The sequence below is a fragment of the Branchiostoma lanceolatum genome, chromosome 17 (assembly GCF_035083965.1).
Source record: "Branchiostoma lanceolatum isolate klBraLanc5 chromosome 17, klBraLanc5.hap2, whole genome shotgun sequence".
NCBI classification, from domain to species: domain Eukaryota; kingdom Metazoa; phylum Chordata; class Leptocardii; order Amphioxiformes; family Branchiostomatidae; genus Branchiostoma; species Branchiostoma lanceolatum.
In genome coordinates, this window is record NC_089738.1 from 18125891 (window position 1) to 18146341 (window position 20451).

General features: G+C 39.8%; 2 protein-coding genes across 2 annotated transcripts; both read right to left on the reverse strand.

The window, feature by feature from the left end:
* Positions 1–749: 749 nt before the first annotated feature.
* LOC136423595 (choline-phosphate cytidylyltransferase B-like) lies at positions 750–15853 on the reverse strand. Its single transcript, XM_066411823.1, has 9 exons — positions 15748–15853; positions 14068–14100; positions 7553–7693; positions 7002–7095; positions 5162–5278; positions 4513–4664; positions 3932–4153; positions 1967–2155; positions 750–1551 (listed from the first exon to the last, which is right to left on the reverse strand). Exons 2-9 carry the CDS (start codon positions 14089–14091, stop codon positions 1336–1338), a joined length of 1155 nt encoding a protein of 384 aa, XP_066267920.1. The 5' UTR covers positions 14092–14100; positions 15748–15853; the 3' UTR covers positions 750–1335.
* Positions 15854–18179: 2326 nt separating this feature from the next.
* On the reverse strand, positions 18180–20257 carry LOC136423271 (E3 ubiquitin-protein ligase DZIP3-like). The gene is made up of 3 exons (XM_066411392.1): positions 19463–20257; positions 18576–18768; positions 18180–18369 (listed from the first exon to the last, which is right to left on the reverse strand). Exons 1-3 carry the CDS (start codon positions 20202–20204, stop codon positions 18180–18182), a joined length of 1125 nt encoding a protein of 374 aa, XP_066267489.1. The 5' UTR covers positions 20205–20257.
* Between the last annotated feature and the right edge of the window lie 194 nt (positions 20258–20451).

Consider the following 20451-nt stretch of genomic DNA (forward strand, 5'->3'; position numbering starts at 1 on the left):
CTTTCAGTGCAGTGAACATGAAACTAGGGGTTAGTTTGAAATTCCATAGAATTCATATAATATAATGCACATAATCCTACTCTCCAAGCAGAGGTTGGTGGGGAAGATCTTGACTGTTTTATCATATGCCCCGTTTTTCGTACGCTCATAATCCCCACCAAAAACGGGGCATATGATAAAACGGTCACAATCTTCCCCTCCAACCTCTTCTTGGAGAGTACATAATCCTTCTTTTAACTATTGGTACCAGCAAGGAGGCTTAAAATCTCCTCGGTACCAGTAAGTATAGTAAGAAATTTTAAACTACAGTCTACTTCTCCTTGTCTTGGCCCTTGAAAGACTAAATGAGAAGAAATACTGTAAATGCAGAAATGTTCACGGGGATTTAATTTCACGGTAAGGAGAAAATGGAGTGTTTGCGGGGTGTGTCCCAACTCCATGGCTCCCGTGTGTGTGTGTACAGCAATGCTGTGTCCTGTGTGTGTTCCTTCTTAGTCTTGTAGGCAGTATTCCCCACGTGCAGCATTCCCAAAAGAACCGGGCCATAACATCGCCACTTACACGGTGGTATTGAGTTTGCGCTTGAAACAATACTAGCGCTACAGTCACACAATGGAACAGCTTTTCCTGGCAGTTTTAAGTTTGCGGTAAAGAGTTCACCGCAAAAACATCGGACATAAAATCATTGCGAACATTTCTGCATTTACAGTAAGTCTACTACACTTAGGACTACATCTACATTGTAGCTTAGGGTTTTAATACATTGCTGGGTTTTTGGTGGTCTGGGTATATTAACAATATCCATTTTGGTATCATTCAGCAGGGCACGATGATCATAGAACCATCATATATACAGACTCTGATATACTCTCTTAGTAGTCCTAGTCTCACTACTGACCAGGCCCCTTACCACTAGATGGCTGTTGCTGAGTGACTGTACAGCGACCAAAATGTGTAACCCTTGATTTCATAATCGAAATATGGTGCAATATGTAAAGATATGATTCAAAAGGAAACAAAACACAAAAAATTTTGAAAAATTGTTCTTTATCTATAAAATTATGTCAAATCTTGCAGTAGCTCAGTGGTAACAGCCAGTCTGATGGAAAGGGGATGTATCAACTTTACCTGCCAATTGAAAGACCAATATTACTTCCATGGTGCCTTTCATATCAACCTATTTGATTTGAACATTTACTAGATCATCCAGGCACATACTTTCCAAATTTAGAATTTTACCCTCAACTTCAAGGATGCGATCTGTCAGACTTCCGGTTCTGGAGTCAGTAGCCAAGGAGAAGTGTACGTTGTCACGACAACGGTGATGGTTCAACCTTAATCCTCGTCGGAGTCAGAGTCGCTGAAGTCTATCCCGCTGCCCCCGGTGCCCAGGTCAACGCCCTCTGGGTCGCCGCCCTCTGCGCCCTCTAGGCCGTCGAACCCTTCCGTGCTGCGCGAAGAGGACGGGGAGTCCTGGGGGGAATGGCTCGGGCTGGCCGGCGGGGAGAGAGCCTGGCGGATGATCGACGTGCCGTCCCTCCAGAACGTGTTCTGTAAAACAATCGGCAATCCTCTAAGTACTTCTGGTATGGATCTTAATATCAAGTTCCCTGATTTGCTCTATCTTGTTGTGAATTAGTTGAAGGTTTAATTCTTAACCTTTATTTCCTTACTGTCTTGAAAGTTGAGGAACGTCACACCCTGATGAAGGCAGCTATGGTCTTGCTTCAACACAATCTATTATTTCATTGTATATCAATATATTCTTTCATTGTATATCAATATCTGCAAAAGCGCCACCAGACAGTACTTCGGCTACTTATAGCAGCGAGAAGCAGTACTCCAGTGAGAAGCTCTGAAGAAGGTGTCTGACAGACCGAAACATCAGCAGGTGAGACTTTACTGGTTGTGTAAAAAGAAAACTCCAATATCCTAGTCATGACATTCACAAAGAAAGCTGCCTTACCCATGTTCCATCTGCACCAAAGAACTCCAGGAAGCTCCCAATGAACTCGCGTGACTTTTCCTCCCATTTCTGGATGAGCTCGTGACTCTTCCCCTCGATGTTCCGCACGACCTGCTTGGTTTTATGCTCCACTTTCTTCATCTTGTCCTTGACCTTGTCCACCCGGTTCTGGATGGCAAACTTCTTCTCCTGAAAAGATTAGACAAGTCAATTCAACCTTCTCCCTGCTTCCTATATTGCTGTTACCAAATGACATATTTGGTGCCAAACAGCTACAATCAATGTACCTTTAAGTTAGCAGGTTGACTGTTGAGGTCAAATTTGTGTACCATACATGTAGTAGAGTGGTAAAAATTTAATCATGATTACAACTGGACTAAATACGATAAAAATCGGTCGTTTCAGGCGTCCATCCGACTGCCCTTTTTCAACGAGAAGAATGAAGTTTACCTAAGGATGCATCTAGAATGTTCCTAAGTTCTAAATAAACAAAAGGTAAGTAAACTACTATGAAAGCATTCTAAGATATGTTCTAAATAAACAAAAGGTAACGGATAAGATGTTCGTTCTAGAATACAAGAAGATAAGTCAAAGCGGCTTGAAAAGACATTAAATTACAAAAGCAGACCTATATTCTCTCGTTGAAAAAGGGCAGTCGGATGGACGCCCGAAATGCCCGATTTTTATCGTATTTTGTCCAGTAGTAATGATAAAATTGTACCACTCTATTTGCTTACCTGGATGTTTAACATTCATAAACATACATGTTAGTAGTATTTGCAAAACAACTCTTTTCTGTTGTTAACAAGCTAATACATGTAGTAATGGGTATCTCTTGCTATGGCAATATTTTAGCACCATTTTCATACATCATCTTTATTAGGAAAGTATGTGAAAAAAAATCATAGAATTACAATTATCAATGAAGGATATGCTTGATCTCCCAACTTACATTGTATAAGGAGGGCCTTAAATCTACAGTCTGCTAATAGACTGACTGGTATGAACTTGATCTCATGTGTGTGAAAGTAGAGAAAGTTCTGAGTTGACATTGTAGAGGAAATGACATTCTGGGCTCCTAAGATTTACAGTCAAAGGGTGCAATTCCAAAAATCTGATTCCAAACACTTCAACCTCTATGGACTTGCCGTCAAAGAGGTTTTACATGTATGTCACGAAGACTGAACCTGCCAAAATCTACTGCTCAAAATGAAATCAGTGGTAGATGACTTCATGGAGAAGGAGGATTGATATTGGCATGATGGCTTAAGATTGAAACAGTTCTCGACTGGTTCTAAACACTTTAACCTCCAAGGACTTGCTGTCAAGGAGATTTTCAGAACCTGCCAAAATCTACTCCTGAAAATGAAATCAGGGGCAGATGACTTCATGAAGGAGGATTGATTTTGGCACGTCGGCTGCAGAATTACTGAGTTATTAGATTAAGCCTGTCAGTAATGAGTCTGGAGTCTCCAACAAGGGGCTTCAAAAACAATCCATGAGCCCAGGGGCTGCGGATGAGCAAGTTCAAAGTCTACAGCACATTTATATAATTGGAAGACAGTCAGAAAAGGTAATCAACCCTTAAGAGGAAAGAAAAAATTCACTCCCAAGACATACTGGTTCCTGATTTTTAAATTCCTAGCCCTGCAGTCATGTAAATAAAATGAAGCCAACATCCGATGCAACTCAAATACTTTGCTTGAAATACTAGTCAAGTACTTCAATTGAATGTTAAAACCAAGATCTCTTTTTGATACAATTGAAAGGTAGAAGGGTATTGACTTTTATGGATTCAGTAGTGCCTCTCCACTGCAAAATTATGACTTAATTGCAATTATACCTTTTCGTGCTTAGGGATTGTTTTGACTGCAAACTTAGAACACAGTGAAAACCTTCCTTCTACTCCTACAGCGAAATTAAATCCCCATGAAAATAAATCAATCTACAGTATACAATACATACATTTATGTAGGAGACGTTGAGGTCCTTTGCGGAGTATCCTCGCGCCAGGTTTCTCCGCACGTACGTGTCGTAGTCCCGGACTATCCGCGTGATGATGTCGGACGTGGAGATGCCCTCTGTGCGCTGCGTGGCCATGAACATGCCCTTGGCCTTGATGTCCTTGTAGACGTCGGATGTTCCCGCTGCGCCATACGGGATGTCGTCGTGGGCAACGAAGTCCACCTGGAGTGACAAGAATATCTTAAGTTTTCTTAAGAAGGTTGAGAGGTTTTTAATACTTAAGATTGAAGGTGTCTTAGCCTAAGTCCTGTGCTACTTTTGCATGCAGATAGATAACTTGCAACAGAGATATACATGTAGGCATACATTTTCCAAACAAATTCTAGATACACATTTTAGTCTGAAGGCACTAGGACTGTTGCGGTCAGAAAGAAAACTGTGCAAGCTAAAGCAAGCTTGCGAAAAACCGGACAAAGTGAAGAGAATTGAAGAAAGCCTGACTGCAGCTGCAGAGTGTTCTGACTTCTACTCAAAGTGGACTACTATTATTAATTACAATAACACAAAAGTAGTTGACTGACTCTGTGCTCATCCAGGAACTCTGGTGTGCAGGTCCAGGGCGCATCTCTGACGATCTCGTCGATGTAGCGACAGTGACGCAACGCCTCGTATCTCTCTGTCTCGTTCAGGACAGTGTAGCCTTTCATACTATGGGTTAAATTGTCGCTGCACACTGTGGGGAGAAGTGTGGGGTTAGTTTCTATAACAAAAGCAGCAGCCAAGTAGCCTGGGTGCCATGTGATATCTACCGGGGCTCCTACAGGACAGCGAGTGTAGGGCTAGGAGCCCCAGTAGTAATTGGATGGCACCCAGGCTAGCAGTCAAGGTGATGACAAACGAAGAAAGCAAAAAGTTCCAGACTGCTGAAAACTTTGCATAGATAGTAGAAGTGCACATGAATTCCCAAGTAATACAATAAGTAATGAAAAAATATCAAACTTGTTTTTCATCTGCAGTACTGAACTTTTCATTTATCTAGTACATGTAATTATTTATATACCGGTTAGGTTTGAGTGACAATGTTTGCCTACTTTATCTAGCTGATGGATATTACAAAGGGCTAGCTTTGGGGACAGTAACAACACACTCTGAATATTTTCTCTTGAGTAACATTTAAACTTATTACATTATAGTTATGTATGAATTACAGAGTGAAAGTTAATCCCGTACCTCCCACGATTAGGTATGTGTTTGGGAACAGGTTCTTGGCCTGCATCAGGGCCCGCGCGTGGCCGGCGTGGAACAGGTCGTAGATGCCGTCAGCGTACACCCTGATCGGTCGTGTCACTGAAACAAAAATACTTTGGTTTACAATGTACATCAGCATAATGTGAGCTAAGAGTAAGAGTCAGTTCAATTCTGCAGTCTGTCAGATTCTGCAGTGAGCTTGGACAGTCAATTTCCAGTGAGCCAGCATGAACCCCCTGGACTCTTGGAAGCGTGGTGTGAAGACTAGCTGACTGCTGCCCACCCCTGTGTCAGGGACCCCAGCAGCAGTATAATCACAGTCATAATGGATATTATCACATAGCTAGATGGCGTCGACCAATCAGAAGCCTCCATTGCCCATGTGTTATGGGGCCATAACACACCCGTGCTATAGCACACCACTTATTCCATTTTGTAGAGGGGGGTGTCTTTTTGATGAATCTTTTTCTTACCCTTGTTTAGAAAAATATATTTTCTAAAAATTCACAAAATCTTTTTAGAATATGTGAAAAAAATGAACAAATTTCAATTTAAGTGAAATTCAAACGAGAGGACTAAAAAAAAAATTTCACACCCCTACCGAGAGAGTGGAACCGTCCCCAGACGATAGTTGTTGCAAAATTGTCGGGCATCATCACCCGTCCCAGTTTTACGTCGAGGAACTGACAGACGCCGAGTTAGAGTCAGTTTTCGGGTCGTGGGAAGTTGGGGAGACCCCCAGGAACATGCTTCAGCAGTTTAGGGGCAAGGAAGGTGACGAGTGTGACCAACAAGAAGCAGCGGGCACACAGAGTCCCCTCCCCACTCATCACATTGTATTTCCCGAAGTAGCAAATCTTGGCAGACAAAGAAATCGCCCATGAAACCTCCTACGTTTCTACCCAAGAGGACCCCAGGCCGGTATGTTCACGTTTCTGAGGGGGTTTACTTGGCGAAAATTGAATTATTGCCGGCAAAGTGATGTCGCATTGTTCAAAACAAACGCCCCCCTCCCCAGGACGAACACGTAGTATTAACTTCCCCAAACCGATGTGTTGGCATCGAAAGAATTACGGTCAAAATCGCCCAAATTCTTACAGGTTTGTACCTACAATGATCTCGGCTCGATATGTGTCCGCTTCTGTGGGATTTCTTTTCCGGCTTGAGCAATAATTATCCGGGGAAACTACAAGCAAAGGGGAGGTAAACATGCACAATTCTTACCACACCTAGCTAGGCGTCTAACAACCCGTCAATTTATAACCGTGTGGGCTCGAAGACAAGTCACCGCTTGTTTACATTGGATTATATGAAGATCAATGGATTGATTTTACATGTGTAGTATTAAATAAAGAATCTATGTATTATACAGAAATTTGTCTCTCTTATAAAAAAAATATGGGTCAGTTTAGATAGGCTATGTGATAATAACGTTAATGACCCGCCTGTTCCTCGGTGTATATGGTGTCATAACGCCTGGTCATGTGCTATAACCACCTCATAAAACCACCTTGTTCGCTTCGCTCACTCGGTGGTTTTATTCGGTGGTTATATCACATGACCAGGCGTTATGACACCATATACACCTCGGGGCGGGTCATTAACCCTTAACTAATACTACTACAGCCTTTCTAATGCATTGGTGTGATAATCTTAACAGACAGATGTTAACATTGTTTTTCCTTTTGATATGTTTAATGATGGAGTTTTTCTTTTGTCTGTACATGTGATGAACTAAATATTAGCATACATTCTTCTTTCAACCATCATGGCTCCTGTACTCCAACATGGCAGCAGGGTGTCATGTTACCGGAGACCTTACCTCTGCCAGAGAGTGCATCGTCCTTAGTGACCCTCCTCCAAGGCTCCAGACAGGGGGGCAGTTCCTCTGTGAAGGGGGCTGGTGCATAATGGGCCTGGAGAAGGGTTAATGAAATACTGGTCACTCTACATATGTGTGGAAGATACCTGGTCCAAATGCTGGACTGTATTTTTACTGTATTGATAAGTTGACAATTGATAATGAAAGAAACGAAATTTACAGTACATATGAGAAAACACCAATCCCAACTGCCTGTTAAAATCACCAGAGTTTAAAACTAGGAACATTCAATTTGGTAATTTTGAAGGTGGAAAAACGCTAGACATTGGCATTATCCAAAACTTTTAAAGTCATTAATATCTCAATTTACCAATGGTGTGTGTGATTGTACAGATCTGATAATACATTCAATTTGTACAGTATTACTAGTAGTAAGTTTTGACAATACACTGATGTATAACAAGATATTCACATTCACACATTCAAAAGAAAAGTGATTTTTCAATTGGGTATCATATATAGATAATAATGAACAATTTCAAAGACCGTACCAATGGCTGTTTGTCGTAGTAGACGGAATCTAGCGGCGACTCTGCCCGCCGTTTTCTCTTGGATATAGTGGACATGATGGGGTCGTCTGCGCCGGACAAGATGTAACCTTGGTTCTTGTCACTCTCAAGGGTGCTCATGGGCTGAGGAGGGGATAGAGAAGATGTCATAGATAAGAACTAGTCTTAAGATTAATTTAAAAGCATCTTAACTCTCAAGGGTGCTCATGGGCTGAGGAGATAGAGAAGATATTATCATAAATACATGTAAGACTTAGACTAAAGTTTAGACTCAGACTTAAGATTAAAGTGTGGTCAGGGCATTTTCACTAGCAAGGGTTCTCATGGGTTGGGGAGAGAGAAGATATCATATCAAATAAGATCTAGTCTTTAGATTAAAGCATCTTAACTCTCAAGGGTGCTCATGGGCTGAGGAGATAGAGAAAATATCATAAATACATGTAAGACTAAGACATAGATTCAAATTTAAGATTAAAGTATGGTCATCAGGGCATCTTCACTCTAAAGGGTGCTCATGGGCTGAGGAGGAGACAGAAAAGATGTCATAGATAAGACTTAGACTAAAGGTTAAAGGTTAGACTCAAACTTAAACTTAAGATTCAAGAATGGTGTGGGCATCTTTGCTAGCAAGGGTGTTCAAGGGCTGGGAGGAAACAGAAGATTTCATGAATAAGAATTAGTCTTAACCTCTAGCACACTGAGTAGCCATTTGACACACAATTCCCTATTGGTTACAGAGTACTTAGGCAGCAGGGAGAAGGTTAAGATTAAAGTATGGTCAGGGCATCTTCACTAGCAAGCTTAAGAGTTCTCATGGACTGGGGAGGAGACAGAAGATTTAACAACAATCATCCTAAAGTACATTAGGGGCATCTTTAGCTTTAGTGATGTGACAGGTTGCTCTATGCAATAGAGTAGACGGACAGCATCACAAGACTTAGGCATCCTCATCCTAATATAAAGTATGGTAGGGGCATCTTTGGCTTTAACCTGTTGTAGCTTGATTGATGTTAAGTGTGACAGGTCGCTCCATGTAATAAAGGAGACAGAGAAGATTTTAACTTAAGATCTAATCATTGTCATCGTAAAATGTTGAAGTATGATAGAGATGGGAAGCATCTTCAGCTTGTTGTAGATTTCAGTTGCTGTAATTTGTATTATGCAATTTCAAAATGGACTCCAGGAAGAATACTGAAAATTGTATCACTAATGGAGATCTTAATAAACCAAACCAAACCAAATAATACTTGTCTTGGAGTTTGATTTAAGTCAAGTAACACTAACACTAGTAACAGGTCAGGCCAATATCTAGTCTCACAGAGAAGATATAAATACATGTAAGGCTGTAGGGGCATCTTCATGATCAATAGCAAGAGTGCTCATTGCTGGGAAGGAGGCAGGACTAGTACTACATTGTAGTAGTAAAGATTTAATGGTCGCCATCTTGAATAAGCAAAATGATCTTAAAGATAATTGGAGCATACACAGTGCACATTTCTCCATAAATTCAACAATTTCACAGCATACCGTGTCTGTAAACATGTCCCAGTGACCTATATCAAACATGAACATGAACTTGATACATGCACCAGTATCTGTGACACTGACACTGTGACACCCGAGAACTTAGAACTTGGGTTACCCAGGGTTAGGTAAATATGAAAGCTAAATTAAACCAAGAACAGGAAAGAGATCTTACACTATTATCATGATCTCTATTATACCAAGGCAATATCTTGTCACAAAGTGTTTCACATTAGGAATCAGGATTAGACAAGTTTCGAAAAATTCCCTGGCCCTATATGCGTACGGCTATAGGTCATTTTCACTTGCCTGGACCAACAGTTTTTTATGGCCAGTTTTTAATACTTTAAGACCACACCTGGTAACTGGGCAATATATATTAGTACCATAAACCTTGAAACTGCATGAAGCATGAAAAGGAGTGAGATCATATTCTAGGTTTACCTTATTATTTAACTTGAACTTTAACTATATATCATTATTACAAAAAAAATTAGTCTGGGTGGTTACCTTAACTAGTACCCAATTTGATATAAACAACGTCACACAGAAGAACTTTCCTCCCAGCCACCGTTAAACTCTAGAACTCTGTGCCACATGACATTGTGACTCTTAAGGACAAATGCAAATTTAAGACTTGTATTAATCGCCACCTTAGTGTCCCTCGCCAGCGCCCTAATATATAGTTACGGGTCAGCTGCTAAGCTAAGGCATGAAAAAAAAATAACCACAAGCTCACTAGATGTCTTGAAGTTGAACAGAAAATCAAACATCCTTACAGTATTTTCGAGTTACTACAGTCAGAGGCAATGCTTCAATGAATGAATTGGCATCAAAACAAATTTGCAAGAAAATCTAACAATGTTCACCTACACATGTTGTGACACTAAAGGCTGAAAGGGTAGCACTGGTATGACAGGTTATACGGACAGAGGTATCTGGGTCAGACATGTGTACCTTTACGTCTACCTGTTGTAGTCAAGTACTAGTAGTTGTTTAGGAGGAAAAGTTTATCTAAGTCGTGTTGGCACTAGTATAGGTCACTGACTTTAGACTGACCGGTAACAACCTCCATTCTATACCAAGGTCACCAGCCCGCCTGACACCTGGTCATTCTAAAATTCAAAATTGCATGTAGCTATAGAGGTCTTGTGAAATCTGCCCAAGAAGACCACTCAGGGGAGCGATAATATCTGGTATATGTGGATAGGTGGACAGTACTGTAGGCAGATTCATGCTTGTGACATGGTCCTGGATATGCTCTTTTCACAACAAACATCATCATAAACATGTATTCATAATTTTCATCTACATGTACATGTATTTTGGTTTACAAAGATACAAGTTAATACAATGCAACTTCCTTCAATGGCACCTCTTTTGTCCTCAGAAGAGGTTACTATATGTCTAATTCTAAAACATATGACAGCTGAATCACCAATTTTGTGACTAAAAACATAGGATCGATCACATTGTCATTGAACTAAGATCAAATATCATTGGACAATAGCTTACCAACTTCACCAGTAGAAAATTCCCTCAACTTGCCATGTGATGTCACAAAGCATACAACTAACAAAAGACTCAGAGAATTCCTAGCTCGTTTTACAAATCTTTGTCTTCACTGGATCTGCTTTACATACAATCTCACAAGGACAGATAAAAATGTTTTGATCAGCTGAGTCACCGGAAATGGAGTCATCCAGTGACATGCATATGACTGCAGCGGTGATCAAAACATATTTGGGCCACATCTGTCGCCTGGAACTGTGTACATGTATATTTGGGATCCGTGCTTCCCAGAAGGCTCTACAATCCATATTCTCCATGAATCACACCGACCACACTCATCCCATGACCGCTCCATACAAAAATCTGTCCTGGCAACAATTAACGTCACAAGCCACTGACCTTCCCCAGTCCATCCACACTCCTCTTCATCATGTTGACAGGGAGAACACCTCACACGATAGGGTCCACAGCAAGTGTACGAACCAGAATACTGCCTCCACAACCAGCAGCAGGACAAGGAGACTCATACATAAAGGACAGACATCGACACACACACGACAACTGTTGATAGGACACCAGCAGGTGGACGGATGGAGGACGCACCAAGCGACATGTTTACAGATGGGCTCCAAATATAAGTCGGCTTGTTTGTGATATAGTGGGACTAAAAATAGTGGTCAACTGCTGGGAGGGAGGGGGGCTAGAGGATCACTGATGGTTACTGTATGATTGTAAATAAAAAGGTCATTCTTGGATTTAGTGCGACATGTTGAAACTATAGATACAACTTTTCTTAAGCTACCTTATGTTCGCCTCTTTAGGATTTAATTAAGATTGCCTGACAATTTTAAGAAACAGCAATTGCAATTGGATTTTAAGGGCAAAAACAAAGTTCAATCTGTGATTTCAGCATGACAGCAAGATATCTCTACTAGTAACAAAGTATAATTTCTTGTATTTGCAAAGATTTTGTCTATCTAATCATCAAAAGACTTGAAAAAAACGCCAAAGCTGCAAAAATTGTTTATTTGTTTGATCACGTTTCCATTACAAACAAGCTGCATGTGGCCTTGTCCTTGGACTTGGCAAGGTCACAGACCTTATATAAACAGATGATGACAAACATCACATTGACATTGACCTTGTCCCAGGATACATGCAAACAATCAGTGACTAGTGATCAGTTAGGGAATGGAAATTTTGTTACAATTGAATGGGAAACCTTGTCAGTACGGTTATGTAACTCCGTGCAAATTATAGTATTGATTGAATGCTTCATCCTATACTCCTTTCTTCCAAAATATTGCAAGCTACACAATTTACTGTATGTACATGTATGAACCATTCTTTAATGGGAACAACTTACCAGAGAACACAATGTAATACTAAATGTTACTGACTCAGAAAAGATCATTGGGAAATGGGAATTGAAAATGATTTTGCAGAAAAATTAAAGAAGAAATGACAGTCTCACTGACAGAGAAAGTTGTGATAAAGAAATAAATTAGACCAATTCAAGAAAAAGAAAAAGGAAAAGTAAAAAAACTTTTACACTAACAAAGACCTCCCTTTTCTCTCATGGTCATTTGAATATTTATATCTAAAGAAAGAGATCCATGCAGTTACATGTAAGTGTGTAAATCACAGTAAAGTCAAGTAAGTGTAAATCACAGATGAATGAAACACTAAATAGTAGTAAGTCTAATACTTAGTATTCATGCTTTTGTCACAATGTACATTGTTAGTCCATACAGATTACAGGTCAAAGTGCAACGACCTGAGGTGACCAGTTTCAAAAGACAAAAGGTGCAAAGTTCACCAGTCACACCACCTGCCATGCCACTCTCACTAACAGGTGCAGACCCAGCTCCAAGCAGATGTGGGGGGCCAACCTTGTACATGTAACTGTAATGGCCCTGTTTGAATTGACATACAACACTGCCTTGCCAGAGAGACTAGGCAGCTAGAAAATGTTACATTTAGGTGCAAGTTCAGCGCTAGCATACTAACCATAGGCTAGGACTAGTGTCACAGAACAGGAGAGCACATTCTATATTCTTTATTCTGGATAAAACCTCTCAGCCTTTCTTCATACAGAACAATACACAGTGCAATTTAAGACCTGTCATTACATTATAGGAAGGTAGCAGGCAGTCAACAAAAAGGAGAGCAGTTAAATTCCTCTTTGTTACGTATGAAGAAAACTCTCTCTATATATAATCAGTAAATTACCAACCTGATAAAACTACTAGTATTCACAGAGAATGAGACATTATGTGCTTCAGAGAGAATTCTGTCTGCATTCAGTGATGCTTGCAGGGTAACTAAGGTCCCAGACAGACTGACCCAGTAACTGTGTATATTGACTGTAAATCATCAATAGACATTCTTATGGATAAAACATTCATACAGTCTAGCATTACAGCAGGCAGATACATGTGCTACACGTGCTCCACTTGCCTGTACTCACTCACTCACTCACTCACTCACTCACTCACTCACTCACTCACTCACTCACTCACTCACTCACTCACTCACTCACTCACTCACTCACTCACTCACTCACTCACTCTATTATACATACATGTACTTCAGAATGAAACTTGTCTGTACTCACGCAGTAATGCTAAAACCCAAATCAGTACACAGTTGTTTCAATCTATGACTCTATGAGACAGTCTGACCCAGTAAATAACTGCACATGAATATTGACTGTAAATATAGAAATTCTTGGAAGCTGAGATCCTTTCAGGATAAGACAGGAAATAAGACTTCCTGTTTCTCTCCTAGGCCTTCAACACAGAATCAAGTTTCAGCGCCCAAAAGAAATGACATGTCACACGGAGGACATCATGCTTGGCTGTACCAGATTTGCAGCGATTGTCTGGGAGTGAATATCTAACTTATTAGATGAGCCTGGTGTAGAAAAATCAAATCAGAACTGTCATTCCTCATGACACTAACATGATCAGGATTCCACAGGATCACATACAAATCTTACTTAGACACCCAGCTGCAGCTGCTTTTCTGGCTACATATGTACATGTATGTCTGCGTATGAGGTTGTGGAAGGGTCTCTCTTCTGCTTATATTATCCTGGTTATGTGCTAATTAGATGGGCTTTTATTGCAGAAAACTATCTGTACTACAGTTGAAAATTTACGACTAACACAGTGATAAATTCAACTGCCCTAAATTAGATCTACACAAACAACTACTAGTTAGTTAACAAGCCCAACTCACCTTAGATTACAAAGAAAAGAATTTAGTGCAAAACCGCAAAGGTTAACAACTTTACCAAACATTTTGTTTAAAGAAGTATGCATGGCTGAGACATTTAATTTTACAAGAAATTTAAAGAGACCCAATGAAGGTGAGTGAAAATTAGAAGCTGTAGCACCGCAACCGTCATGCTGTTACCATGGCAACCAAAGCAAAACACCCGACAAACGCCTGCCTACCTGAACTAGCTTTTCGTCATCCATGGGTGTCGGCTGTGGAGAGATACAGTCCAACACTTCAAGTTCAAGTGTGCATCAACAACACTGAAGGGCTTCAATGAAAGCAACTTACATTGTTATCTTTTTTTAAATTATCATTTTATCAGAGCAGCTGCTACCATGTACATGTAGTTTTAAAACTTTGCAGCTGCCACTGTGCAGTCTTTTTTCATTACATGTTCATGCATGCATATTTACACTCTTACAGTACACATACATGTATGGCTGGCATGTGGGGCCAAATGTGTTATACCAGCTGGCTTGGTGTATACATGTAGATACAGATCTAGAGTAGTATGTTGGGTTGACATGAACAACATGACTGATTTTGTATTAGAACTTGATAGAACAAATGATTCATATGTCCACATGTAGGAAGAGGAATTTGCAAGTTCATGACGTGTATCAAATTTCACTACCTGCAAGTTGCTTTACCTGATTGTCCCCTTGACCTTTACCATACTTTTTTGTTCAAGTATATTTTCCCACATGACATTGTCACTAGCTCATTATGCATTTCATTCTCAACTGCAGTTGAAAATGATTGTTGGCACTATGTACACCTGCCCAATGGGAAATTACAGTTTGTATTCAACCCTCTTTTAGTGTCACAAGGCTATGATATAAAACCCAGTTTTAATCTTCATTTACCCTGGGAGGGTAGGGAGGGCAACAGAAATAAGGCAGGTTCATTTATTACATTTATGATTATCTCTCCATGCCCGTAGCCAGAGGGGGGGGTCAAGGGTTTGTACAGTATATAAGATCTTGATATAACAGTTAACATTACATGTATCATGTATGATGAATAGATTTCTTTCATATTCAGATGACTACAGTGGTTAAGAAACATCTTAGTATTCCTAGATGCTATAGTCACACCTGGAGGATTTTTTTTGTAAAATTCATTGTACCTTGACTTGAGGATTCATGACCTCTTTTCATCTCAGTTCAGAAGTAAGAATGATTATATGAACAAAAACAAAATCTCAAAGTAGAAGAGCACACATAACTATACATATCACACATACACTCTGATGCTCACATGTGAATGACGTGACATATGATGAAATTTGAGACCTAATCGTATAAAATTAAGATTATGGTGATGAATAAGGGCAAATTTTTGTCTATCAAATTATCAATAATGCACCAACAAAAATGCAAAAGGAGCACACACAAGTTCTTCTAAATTTTTGTGATTATTCTATCGTTTTAACATACAACCCTAACCTTCAAAATTGTGACTTACACGTCATCATACTGCTACACAGAAATTTGCAAATCGGAAGCATTTAATAATTGAGTAACACCTTTCAACTCAGAGAACAAGTCAGTCAACAACATGTACAGTTGGGTAGAATTTCTGACAGAAATTTGCTCTTTAAGATTTAGACTGACGTGTAAGAAGACAATTTTTGAGGAGAAACTAATTCCTGATCAGATCAGGGTTAGCTTTAGCTGTAGCTCGCTAAGCTTCCGGTTTCCAATTTTTATCACCAGCATGATTTTGATGGCCAGGATATCAAGGATTCTACTGTGCTTTTTCAGCCCTTTTTGATCCACCAAAATGCGTTCTACGGTCATTACAAGCTACATAAAATAATACCATTAATATCCGAGACAACATAAAGTACACACCTTCTCTTGACGATGTTTTATCCCCTTTTGAAAAGCAAATATGGTCTGATCGTCCAAAGGTTCCTCCAGCCACGTCAAGTGAACTTTCACCTCTACATGACCGATAGTGACCCCGGGGTGGGATAACACTGCAGCCATACGCAAAATTACAATGATTGGTAAAAAGTAATACTATGCAAAATAAGATCTTATCATGATAAAAAATCTTTGAAACAGATTATATTGATTTGAAAATTTGACAGTATTTATAAAAGATCCTTACATATGCTATGGCTTTCAAATATTAATTTCAAAAAGACCTTATCATTTTGATGCTTTAATCACTGAGAAATTGGGATAAACCATTTGATATCACGGCATTTATTCATTATACTTTTCAAGCGTTCTTGAAGTGAAATAGTGATACTTAGTCCTATTTAACTAGTCTTTTGAATGTTGTCTTTAATGATTTTAGTAATAGTTGTTACAGGATGTACACTTCCATAAGAATGGTTATTCCCTCCCCCTCCCGCCATCTTGACCCCGGCCGAAAGTTCTGTCACTGATGAGGTCGTGTCTCTGTGAGTGAAACTTTGGACGTGTAGATCTCTACAAATACATGGAAAGGAGAATGGTGATACTCCGAAGGTTTTCATTTTTGAGTTACCAAGTTCTTGTAGGTGATATTATCAGCAAATTGGTGTACTTTGAGGTATTTGGCTGTAGTACAAGTTGATTCGATAGAGGGCACCCTCAGGATAAATGTTTGGAAATACCTATTGTGTTTTATAGTTATAACGTTATATACTTACATTTGTATATAGGACGGTTGAATGTTGCTATTGTTGTAGTCATTACAAATTTCTTTGTCAAATGGGATGATTGGGTTTCTGTGCAAATGAAGATGGCGTGATGGTCTACTGGTAATACATGTAGCTGCCTGAAGCTGAATCAGAAGGATTATCTAGTAGAGTAGAGTAGTATCTGATTTTTCTGTGAATCCCAAATTGAATATGGTTCAATCCAGGAGTTTTATTTTGATAAAACCTCCTTGGTTCAGTCCACCTAAACCCCCATTTTGTCAGCTATGTAGCTTTTGTAAAAATGAGGATCATGAGAGACATCCAGCTGTCTTTGCCGTGATAGTTACTCTTAAATTTACATTTTTTGCTCATCGGTCAAAGACCATTGCATGAGCCAAAATTATCCACATGAAACAATTTCAAGGAAATTTGCCCAATATCTAGCTATAATAAAAGCTGGTGTGTTACGCCGAATGGCGGTTATACCGGCTATATAGATACAGATACAGATATTACAAGAGCTTAGTCAGTTAGTGACCAATTTTGCCCCTGAAAATAATTCAGTTTGGTATTCTTGAGTGGTGACACCTAGTGATGTCAACACAGGGAACAATGGGTTCTTCTTCTCCACTCAGCTCTGTCCTCCATCAGTGAGCAAAGTTCTGCTGTGGTGATGTTACTGAGCCTAGCATCCCTTTTCAAGTTGTGGATGGAGGTTGTGCATTATCATCATCATTATTCATCTGGAATTACTCCGGTGAGATACAATCAATAAAGTTTTATTATATAACTTGCAAATAAATCCCCGATTGGGATTGTGGGTTTGAACCCCACTTCTGACGCTTCCATGAATCCTAGTTTGATTCTTGCTTTTCTATCTTTTCGCAGATAATGCCTAACATAATGATGCTGGCCATGACTACACTTAGATGCTTTATTCACTCTAACTAAGTCACTCTAGTCTGTCTCTTTAACTAAAGGTTTCTTACGCATGCGTGTGAGTTTAATATGTTAGTCTATATGCTGATTCTGCTTTTAATCAGACACTGTTACTGTAACAATATAAAACTATGCGTACGTGTTGCTACACTTAACAGCAATGATAACTACATGTTCCTAATTATTGTATTCACTGTAACAGTTATACTCAAGTTTATATATAAATGATAACAAAGAACATCATTCTGAATATTGCATATCAAATACTAGTACTGTAATCCTAATACATTTTTCCTGGAAATTGCAGGTTACAGCCTTTCTAAGTTTCTTCTGGTCAACCTCCTTTTATTCCTTGTAAGTTCTACAATGCACAGTGATGTATATTACATTACTAGTACTAGTATGTACTTTCTACAGCCCTATTAATTACCATTTAAGCTAATCACAGAAGCTCATATTGACAATTGGTGCAAATATGATTGGATGGATGAAGAATGTTACAAAAATCTCTTCTGGTTGTTCATGGCAAAGTATGTACAGCTGCAGCTGCAGTAACTGTGGTCCTGTATAGTCTGCAGGTGCACAGTAGCTCACAGTTGTGAGTTTCCGCAGTTTGATGGTCAGCTTGAACTACAGAAATGAAAACTGCATTTTAAGTTTAACCGAGTGAAGATTATGAAGGCTTTTGGGGGCACTTTTTCTTGTGTTTGGTTAGGCCTCCTTGGGATTTGAAGGTCCTTCCACAGTGCTCACATCGATACTTGTATATCTGGTCAGTGTTTGGACCCGCAGCAGGGGGACCCGCGGCAGGGGGACCCGCGGCAGGGGGACCCGCGGCAGGGGGACCCGCGGCAGGGGGACCCGCGGCAGGGGGACCCGCGGCAGGGGCTTCTCTAGCCCTCTGAAGTGAGGACAAAGGTATGCCATTTTCGCGACAATACTCAATATGAGCTTCTGTGAGATCCTTTACTGTTTCAGGTGGCACCGCTACTTTGTTAGGATCAAAATCTGGGTACTTTGGCTGAATGCAAGAGAGGTTTGCATGATAGTACCCATTCCTCCAATTATCTGTCATTTTCTTAAGTGTCTGGTTAAACTTTAAAGTACGGGTAATTGTCCTCGTGTTGGATGACAACGTCGGCTGGAGGCAAGTGATCTTTGAAAGGTTGCCTGCATCCTTGGCACTTTTTCACCCTCTTGGATTTCAGCTGCAGTACAAATGGGCGATAGGGTTGTGGTGGCACCTCAGGCTGACTCATGGCTGGCTGGTTCTCTGAGTTTGGTACTTGTGTGGCATGTACTGTAACATAAGAGACATGATCATAGTATGAAGTATATTAAACTTTAAACAGATATTTTCCTAGTGCAAAGCTTGTACATCCATCAACTGTGCTAGATTTGCCATCAAACATATATATATATATATACTACATATTAAATTAAACTAAAAGTCCATTTGTTATAGCCAGAGGAAGCGGGAATGTCATGTATTGAACAAAAATCAGTCATCCTTCTATAATTTCCCAAAACAATCAAATTTCCTGACAATCAATAATTGTTGAATGTGTGCACTGATTCCATGATAATTACGGTCATGGTATTAAAGTAGTAAAACAGTGTGATCAGCTTTAAGTAGTAGCTTTTTCTTTGAAAATGGTCTACTTTCATGTAGTACAATAGTCATGTAGTTGACTTGTAGACAATTTGGTTATTACCAGTCGAAGGACAAAATCTCAATGGCATTAACTTTTCAAATACATGTACTCACTCACTGACTGTCTACCTATTAAAGCTGCAAACTGACCTATGTGTGATGAATTGGGATTTATTCTATGCATGCATTATGTGGTTACCCCTCACATGTAATTGCATAAAAATTATGCTTCAGCTGTCATGTAGGAATTTCATTAATTGTGTACATGACAAGTACAGAACATTGAATTTCAATTTTGAAAGTGTATAAGAATGTCAGATTAAATAAATAATTAGTTTACCTTCAACCCTTATGCGCTTGCATGGAGACTGTTGTTTTATTTCAGCAAGGATGGCTTTTTGTCCTTCTTCTAGGTTATCCAGTTTTTCTGACTGTTTCTTTATTTCTGTGGTCTGCTCCTTCATTTCTGTGGTCTGCACCTCTACGTTCTCTTTGATTGCAATCAAGTCTTCACTCTGGGCAATCAGGAGTTTGTCAAACCTCTCCATGTACATCTTGGCCCGGTCCAAGTCTATGTTCTGAGCTTTTCTTTTGACGATTCTGTCCGGGTCCCCACCCAGCTCTATCAGGATATCAGACAGCTCCTCCCACAGCTGATCAAATTTTTCTTGGGACAAAGCTGTGCTTGTCATGTGTCCGTAGTTCTTATTTCTAAACAGTCGTAGTCTAATTATCCAAGCTACAGGACTGTTGTCCTCTGCCGGAGGTTCTTTGCTCCAGCCAGTTTTTGGTGGCTTCATGTGACAAAGTCTCCCCAGAAGAAGACTCAAAAGTACGATGTCAAAGTCTTCTGAACTGTTTGCAACTCCCGTTGGTGAATTATACAATATATCTTGCTGATCAGGATTTAATCTCCCGAGACGATTTTTACTCTTACGTAGCTGCAGCTGGAGACTCGGAGGACTCATTCTCCTCACTTCTTCATCAAATACAGCACGGACCAATGGAGTGCCCACATCAATGAGAAGAGCTGCTACCTTTGCTCCATTTGCTGTTTCTTCTGTGTAGACTTCGGTAGCCATCTTTACTCTTCTGTGTAGTCACCACTCTCTGCAGAAAGAGCAACAAAACAAAAAGGCTGTTAGCTGTGTGTTGAAATATGAAATTACTGGTAGTTTGAATGTGCTTTAAATTTATAATCATCACTCTCCCACTCGCCCTCCCACTGTTTCTTAAGGGTTAGGACTTAAGAGGTTGAATTTGACTGGTTTCAGCCTATCAAAATGATCTTGATATAACACTGGAAGTATCTTTACAAAGTTCCCACCC